At 45.7% G+C, this 8,986-nt stretch overlaps 1 protein-coding gene across 1 annotated transcript; it reads left to right on the top strand.

The window, feature by feature from the left end:
• Positions 1-1,338: 1,338 nt before the first annotated feature.
• Positions 1,339-8,197, top strand: WFDC10B (WAP four-disulfide core domain 10B). Its single transcript, XM_017541403.1, is given in 5 exon segments — positions 1,339-1,365; positions 1,368-1,414; positions 1,762-1,825; position 1,858; positions 8,067-8,197. Coding segments are annotated over 5 exon segments (270 nt in total).
• Positions 8,198-8,986: the final 789 nt, after the last annotated feature.

Raw genomic sequence — 8,986 nt, 5'->3', positions numbered from 1 at the left:
ACAATGGGAGTTCGTTCTGACCTTGTGGGAATGCAGTGCTCCTGGTGAGGCTAGAGGAAGAAAGTGAGATTCCCTTATGTGGGAATCTCACATAAGGAAGACCAGACCAAACCCTTACTTACAAAATGCTCTAGGAAACATGCCTCAATTGTCAGGCGTGATGACTTCTGAGTGCTTGCATTTGTTTCTGTAGAAGAAAAATATTTTCAAATATTAACTGGTGAAGTTTTATTTTTAGAGATATAATTTTTTCTTTCAATTACTTCCACCATGAATATTAGACCACGAAGCTCAGTTCTCTTGCCATAGGGAAGGCAAAATCTCAAAAAACTCAATGACACCAAAGAGTCATATTTATGCTTCTGCATCCCAATGTAGAGCATCAAAAGATGTGGAATTTAATTGCAGGGGCTAGTGGTTGGCTAATCACCAAAATTCACAGCAATTATGTTGGCAAGTAATGTTTTAAAGCTTCCATGGATCATCTATTTTAACCTTGCTATTATTGTTACAGTCTTAAAGATGAGGAAGCTGATGCCCAGGGAGAGGTTAATTAACTTGTCTAAGGTCACTCAGCTAAGAAGTGGTAGAACCAGGATTTGAGCTCAGGTTTGAGCTCATGCTTAATCACTCTGCACATTAACTCATATGCTGGGTATTCTGCTTGTGGTAGGGAATACAGCAAGGAGCAAGACTGCCAGGCTTCCAAGAGGCTCATTGTTGAGTCTTCCAATGTGGGTCTTTTGAAATTTCATCTGGGCCTTGCAAACAGGAAAAAACAAAAGTCCTTATTTTACTCATGAGAAAAAGAAAGTAAAAAAGAGGGGAATTGTCTTATTTAAGGTCATAGAAAGACACATTGCAAGATGGGATTAAAAACCATATGTCTTGGCCAGGCATAGTGGCTTACACCTATAATCTCAGCACTTTGGAGGGCCAGGGCAGGTGGATCACCTGAGGTCAGGAGTTCGAGACCAGCCTGGCCAACATGGTGAAATCCCATCTCTACCCAAAATACAAAAATTAGCTGGGTGTGATCGTGGGCACCTGTAATCCCAGCTACTTGGGAGGCTGAGGCAGGAGAATCCCTTGAACCTGGGAGGCAGATGTTGCAGTGAGCCAAGATCAGGCCACTGCACTCCAGCCTGGGTGACAAGAGCAAAACCCCATCTTAAAAAAAAAGGACACCATATGTCTCATCAGCACCCTCATGCTCTTTCTCTGCCCTGGGAGCACACTCCATTTAGCAGGTTTGGGGCTAGTGTTAATGTCTGGACAATTAAGCAAAACTTCCCTTGGGCTGGATCTCCAGAGCCTGAGAACACTGGTGGCCAAAGGATGGTGTCTTGTGAAAGGAGGGCAAGTGGGGAAGTGTAAAGCAAAATTTGCTTTTGGATTTTGTTGATACTTGCAGGTAAAGTGTCCCTGGGCTAAGGGTAGATTCTGGGTCAGGGGAATGTCTGTGGATAAAGTCATTGTGAGTGTGTTCAGAGAGGCAGAGTCAGCGATTCACAGATATAGTAATGGGATGCAGTGATTGGGAGAGGAGGGCTTTTCTAATCAGGACTTTTATGGAAATTATCCTTGGTCAAGAGAAGGGGCATGTTGCCAACATGGCCACCAAGGGAAAAAAAAGGAGAGATCCAGCACAGTTGCTAGTAAGAGACTCCTCTGTTGGGTTCCCACCAGCAGCTCTAGGATCAGGCCTGGATATGAGATGTCTCTTACCTGTTGGGCTTTTGAAATGTACCTGATGAACAGACCAGCCCACAGAAGGATGAACAGCAACGAAATCCTTTCTGGCAATCTTCCTGGGATGCACACCGTTGAGTACAGTTTTCAGGTTGTGATATGCAGGGTGGAGGTTCCAAGATGTACTCTGGAACACAACAAGTAAGAGAAGGGCCTCACCAACAGGCTGGAGTAATGTTCAGAACTCAGAAAGCCCAGGGAACTGCCAGGAAAGCTGCCACCCTCGTCTGCCTTGCATGGTTCCAGGGCGGTGGCATCAGGTTTTGTCCTCAGCTGCTGCCTTCCTCTGAGTTCTGAGCAGGGAAGTCAGGCATGGATATTTTTTGATCAAGAATAGAGTTTGGCAGAAACCCGCACCCACTGGTCATTCATCATCTTTGTAGGTCAGATGCCAAGTCCCCTAGGGCCATGGTTGGGTCCCTATCAATGATATTAATGGTGTATATGGTGAACAAGAAAGAGGTTTGTACAATCATTCTGCACTGACTCATTGTGTGGTCTTCAGCAAGTCATAGAGCTTCTCATTAACAACATACGTTACACTTAGGTTAACCTAATGTGGGTTATTTGTGTATAGGAAGAATGAATGAAAGAAAGATAAGTTTTGGCAAAGGATGAAGACCAAGCAGTAAACTGAAAGTACTGCATCAGAAAGCTGGGACCCAATTCACAAGTAAGTTCTGGGAGTGACTTCTTTCATGGTAAGAAGGGTGGAGATTTCAGAATGGGGTTCAAAGATTCAGCTTCTTTTTCTTCCTTGGTGTCTCCCGATCAGGAGGCCAGAGCACCAGGATGCCTCACTTTCTACTGTTGGAGGAGAATAAGCATCTTTATGTTGCCTTCCTATTTCCTCCCCTACCCTCAAGTATCTCAGTTCAAAGCTAAGACCTACCTGCCCTGGGAGTTTCTTCCCTAAGGCCACAACCCACAGTCTCCTTTCTATTCCTGAACTCTAAGGATGGGCCCCATTAACCCCTTTCTCCAAGCCCTTCCAGATCCTAATTTTTGTACCTTGTGACTTGCCCTTTCTTTGGGGGCAAAAGTCAAAAGTAGGGCATTCTATTGCCCATCTGTGGGTCTATTTCTATGCAGATATGTGTAATTAGACGGGAATCTATAGGATATTATGATTTGAAAGGAATGAAGGAAGAAAGAGGTTATGACTATAATTGTAGCAGCAAATAGCACCAGAATTGGGGGTAAAAGAAGCTGAGGTCCAAGCTGTTGACAATTTAACAGAGACTGGTAACTAGTACTCACTCTTGGCCTCTCAGCTATCCTATAGCTCACTGGGACACTGCAAGAAAGTGGAACTAGTCCACAATTTGAAGAGCTTGGGGCTCAATAGGACAGTTTAGGGATAGACACCATGATCCAGAGATCTCAGGGAGGTCGCCTTTTTCATGTTTTGACCCCTCTTCTGGGTATCTGGTCCCAACTCCACTCACATCACTTCCAGTCTTAGAAAGCCTCTTTGTGACTTTCCTCGAATTCTGATTCTCCAATTAACTCTACCCTGCACATTCCTATTTTCTTGAAGCTTGCTTAGTCCCTCTTAGTCCTACAAACCTGCATGCCCTTTCTGAAACTTCTAAAGCAGGACCTAGCCTCCCCAGACCCATGAGCTACCACACCTGTCCCTCTTCTGAGCCCCAGTATTCTGAAGATGTTTTCTCCATAGAAGAGTGGATGTATGATGAATAACAGTTCTTTTCCCATTTGGTATTGGTTGATGTCAACATTACGATAGCCAGAGGTCTTTTGAGTTGAGCTGGGCTGTGGTGGCTACTGAGATGGACTCTACGCTGTCCCATTGATGCGAATTACCAGTACCTCTGGCGTTTGAAAATGTGGAATAAAATGCAAGCCTTTTTCCCCCTAACTTCCAAAACATCCTCCAAGGCCAAGGTTATATAGATTTCAGCTTGCGTTCTACCAGCGTCATTGTCTCTCTGTTTTAATGCTTGAAAAGGGAGTCCAAGCATCCGTGAAGGAGCCATGGGAAGCAAGACTAAGCTGGATGATAAGGCTGATCACATTTACAGCATTTAATATGACTGAGCATTTACCATGGTCTAGTAAGCGTGAACTATGCCTGCATGCATTATCTGTTCTCCTCCAACTATCCCCATATAATCATATCCTTTACAAGGACAAAAGCCTAAGGCCCAGATACTTTGCCCAAGGTCACTCAGTAAGCAACAGAGCAGGGATTCAAACCTAGGTCTTGCCAACAATAAAGCTTGAGCCCTTGAACATGACACAGTATTTTTCCAAGAGGTGTGACAGACTATCAGCCCTCAGATCCTCTCCTGTCCACAGATGTTACTTCCCTCCCTGGCCCAGACCCAGCACCTACTCAGAAAACGCTGCTTGAGACTCCCAGGCACCGGCGGCAGTGCTAGGCAGAACACCACCAGGAACTGCAGAGGCAGCACGGGATTCATGGTGCCAGTGGGACAGGTGAGTAAGTTCTGGGCCAAGGATTGCTGGGTTTGACCAGGCACTGCTGTGAGGAGAAGAGAGGGAAAGAGGGCAAAGTAGAGGCCCGCTGTGACTACTAGCCTTTCACTGTGTACTCCAATCAAAAAGGCAGGGCAGAAATCCAAGCACCTCCCAATCACACCCACTCCAGGGCCACGTAGTGTTTTCATATCCCTCGTAACCCCCTAATCTTGATCTTGCTATCTCTCTCATATGTATGTAGATCTTATTCATGTCCCTTAACACTTTTTATAATTTTTCCCTGTGGAAATTGTATATATCTTTGCTATATTTATTCACAGAGTCTTGAATTTTTTTTTTTTTTTTTTTTTTTTTGAGAAGGAGTCTCACTCTGTCACCCAGGCTGAAGTGTAGTGGCGCAATGTCAGCTCACTGCAGCCTCCTCCTCCCAGGTTCAAGCAATTCTCGTGCCTCAGCCTCTTGAGTAGCTGGGATTAGTAGGCGTGCGCCACCATGTCTGGCTAATTTTTGTAATTTTAGTAAAGATGGGGTTTCGCTATGTTAGTGAGGCTAGTCATGAACTCCCGACCTCAGGTGATACGCCCATCTCAGCCAAAGTTCTGGGATTACAGGTATGAATCACCGTGAAGTTTTAAAAGGAAATTGTAAATGCTATCATAACTTTTCAATTAATTCCTTTACTATAAAGACACATGCACACACATGTTCATTGCAGCACTATTTACAATAGCAAAGACATGAAATCAACCCAAATGCCCATCAATGATAGACTGGATAAAGAAAATGTGGCACGTATATGCACCATGGAGTACTATGCGGCCATAAAAGGAATAAGACCATGTTCTTTGCAGGGACGTGGATGGAGCTGGAAGCTATTATCCTTGGCAAACTAAAACAGGAACAGAAAACCAAACACCCCATGTTCTCACTTATAAGTGGGAGCTGAACATGGACACAGGGAGGGAAACAACACACCCTGGGGCTTGTCAGGGGGAGGGAGAGCATCAGGGAAAGTAGCTAAGGCATGCTGGGCTTGATACCTAGGTGATGGGTTGATAGGTGCAGCAAACCATCATGGCACATGTTTACCTATGCAACAAACCTGCACATCCTGCACATTTACCCTGGAACTTAATATAAAAAATATAGCTCAATCATATAGAGTTTTGTGTAATGAATTGATAAAAATAATTTATAATTAGGCCGAGCGTGGTGGCTCACACCTGTAATCCCAGCACTTTGGGAGGCTTAGAGGGGTGAATCACTTGAGGTCAGGAGTTTGAGACCAGCCTGGCCAACGAGGCAGAACCCCATCTCTACTAAAAATACAAAAAATCATCTGAATGTGATGACACGTGCCTATAATCCCAGCTACTCAGGAGGCTGAGGCATGAAGTGCTTGAACCCAGGAGGTGGAGACTGCAGTGAGCCAAGATCGCACAACTGCACTCCAGCCTGGGTGACAGAGTGATACTCTGTCTTAAAAAGAAAAAAAGGAAGAATTTATAATGAACACATCTATTATGTGCAAATAGCCAGTTCTCAAAAGGGCTCATGTTATAATGTCTGGCTTCACAACTGTGGAAATTGGAGTGGCTTCCTGTAGCTACCCTCACCAAAAAAGAAAAAAAGAAGAAAAATCATGTCGTTTCTTTTTGAGAAATAATGACATTGTAAATATTTGCATAACATTTACAATGGTAACAAAAGATAGGGATTCAAAAATGAGAAAATAAAAGATTATTTACATTAAATATACAGGGGAACTAAAAGATAATGCAATAAAATATGGGTTAATTCTAAGCACCTTTTAAAAATTATATTTTTTCTTTTCTTTTTTCCTGTAAAGAATTTTGTAATTAGAAAGCAGATATATTTATTTATTCTGTTAAAGTTTTCCTTTTAACAGAAAAGGAAACCTCTGTTAGCAAGAACACAGGACTGGTTATGTGGGAGGAGGAGGCGTCATTCCTGCGGAAGCCCTATCCTATAGGGAGAAGGGCAGGGCCAGGAGGAAGCAAAGGCAGGAAGCAAGGACTCTTGCTCTGCCCTAACTTGGCCAGTGGAGGCAGCGAGGAGCTAAGGATCACTCCTTCTTTCCTTCCCTCTCCACAGGCAACTCTGCAGGGAAGTGTGTAACCATCTGGCCAGACTTAGGGCTCATGCTCTGGCCAGAGTCATGCCATTCCAGACACTGCTGCCTGTCCTGGTTCTCTGTGTGTTGCTGCTGCAGGCCCAGGGAGGATACCGTGACAAGAAGAGGATTCAGAGTAGGTGATGGGCTGCTGGATGGGTGAGGGGCAGTTGGGTAGGGGGAACAGAGGAGCTGTGTCCAGTCTGAGTAGGACCTAGGAGTTGGAATCTCTCTGCATATCCAGCTCTGACCACAATGCTGTGCAGACTCTGGGCTGTCCCAAACCATGGCCCTCCAGCCCCTTAGCTGGTCCTGGGAATAGTAATGGGAATGAAAGGGGAACCTACATCTTCTGTTGTTCATTCCTAATACTTAGAGACAAATGGTAGATCCCATAGTGAAAGGTGAGTCAGGGCTGAGAATCCAATGGGAAAGCAGGACAATTATTCTTTGATTTATGCATATTTGTGAGGAGTAAACATCTAGAAGTGGTTATGAAGCTAGGTGTAGGTGTATAAATGGGTATAAGTGTAGGGTAAATAGGACATACAGCAATGAAAAGTTGGAGTATACAGACCAAAGTTAAGGTTATCATCGAAGGGGCCAGGGGGTGGTGGGAAGGGGTATTAGGGACAGTGACAGTGAGAAGAGGAGAGAGAGGGATGAGAGGCAAGTTCATCTTCTTTTCTGGACTCTGCAAATTCTGGAGAATAAGGGAGGGTTTGGAAATGTCTCAGGCTTCTTTGAACTCTCAGGGTCAGACTGTAGATTCTGTGGGGCTGACTTCACCAAGACCATGATTAATAGGGAGATAGAGTTCTGAATGAACGTGTATGAAGAGGGTCCAGGAAGCGCAGCTATTGAGGTCTACTGGGGTGAGATGGCAGGGTGGGGAGACAGGATTTAAGACACTACCTCAAGCCTGTAATCCCAGCACTTTGGGAGGCCGAGGCGGGTGGATCACGAGGTCAAGAGATCGAGACCATCCTGGTCAACATGGTGAAATCCCGTCTCTACTACAAATACAAAAATTCAGCTGGGCATGGTGGCGTGTGCCTGTAATCCCAGCTACTCAGGAGGCTGAGACAGGAGAATTGCCTGAACCCAGGAGGCGGAGGTTGCGGTGAGCCGAGATTGTGCCATTGCACTCCAGCCTGGGTAACAAGAGCGAAACTCCGTCTCAAAAAAAAAAAAAAAGACACTACCAATTACCGCCAGGTGCGGTGGTTCATGCCTGTAATTCCAGCACTTTGGAAGGCCGAGGTAGGCAGATTACGAGGTCAGGAGTTTGAAACCAGCCTGAGCAACATGGTGAAACCCCGTCTCTACTAAAAAAAATACAAAAATTAGCTGGGTGTGGTGGTGAGCGGCTGTAATCCCAGCTATTTGGGAGGCTGAGGCAGGAGAATCGCTTGAATCCAGGAGGTGGAGGTTGCAGTGAGCTGAGGTTGCAGTGAGCCGAAATCACGCCACTGCACTCCAGCCTGGATGACAGAAAAAGAGTCTGTCTAAAATAAATAAATAAATAAAATAATTTAAAAAATAAAGATACTACCAATCACTAGGATGGGCTAGAAGGAAGTTCCCTGAAAAGTGCAGGAGAGTCGTGGCGGGGGATGGGCGGGAGGCTTGGCTCTGCCTTGGAGGAGCTTCAGGCTTGAGAAGGGTGTTCTGTAGGTGCGTGGTTTCATTGACGGCTCCTGCACCATTTCAGGAATCAAGATCTGTAAGAAGCAACCCAGCATAGATCTATGTATCCACCGCTGTTCATATTTCCAAAAGTGTGAAGCAAATAACATATGCTGTTCAGCCTTCTGCGGGAACGTTTGCATGAGCATCCTGTGAGTAGGAGAGTGGGCTGGGGTGTGCATCCTGATCCCTGCACCCTTCCATCCGACACTGTGCCCACATCCAAAGCACAAGGACTTCAAATCACCAGCACAAGAACATCAACATGAATGTCGCCCTCCCTCCTGCCTGAACTCCTTGTCCCGGTCAAATAAACCAGAACAAACACCCAGGGATCCTGCTTCTTTTGCTGCCACTACAGGTGATTACTGAGAGCCCACTGTAGCCCCCACAGATGCCCCTTTCTTCTTGGTTCTTGGTCTTCGATTTCTCTCCCTGGTTATGCTTCTCTACCCTCCCTGTCCCTCTGTGGCCCATGAATCCCTGCCAGCCCTCAGGAGGCTCAGCCTCTTGCTGTTTTGCTCATTGAACCAGTACCCCCAGGGGGAGAAAAGTCTCATGTGCAGCATCTCCCTATGCTAAGGAGAATATTTTTCACCCTGGAGTCAGAAGGACCCATTAAGCATGAGATGGGTGGTGGTTAGAACCAGAGGTAAAGAGCGGGAGACCCCAAAGCACTGCTTTGCTCTCCTTAGCCTTGGGGCACCCCCAAGGCTAATCCCCAATCTCTTTCTGAGGCTCAGATTACTGTCTCTTGACAATGAGGATAATGAGGCCCAGGAAGGCCAGTGACATGCTTGAGGCACAAGAGAGTGAGAGGATATGACATGGCTAGAAGAGGGTGTTTCTTCTAGGCTCCCTTTTTGCTCACTTCTCTCCATTACCTGAGACCAGAGGCATCCTAGTCAGAGTGAGTGCCTACACCAACCCCAAAATTCGTCCTAT

Source organism: Cebus imitator, unplaced genomic scaffold, assembly GCF_001604975.1.
Source record: "Cebus imitator isolate Cc_AM_T3 unplaced genomic scaffold, Cebus_imitator-1.0 Scaffold132, whole genome shotgun sequence".
NCBI lineage: Eukaryota > Metazoa > Chordata > Mammalia > Primates > Cebidae > Cebus > Cebus imitator.
Note: the sequence above shows the minus strand (reverse complement) of the source record. Positions and strands in the feature narration are given on the sequence as shown.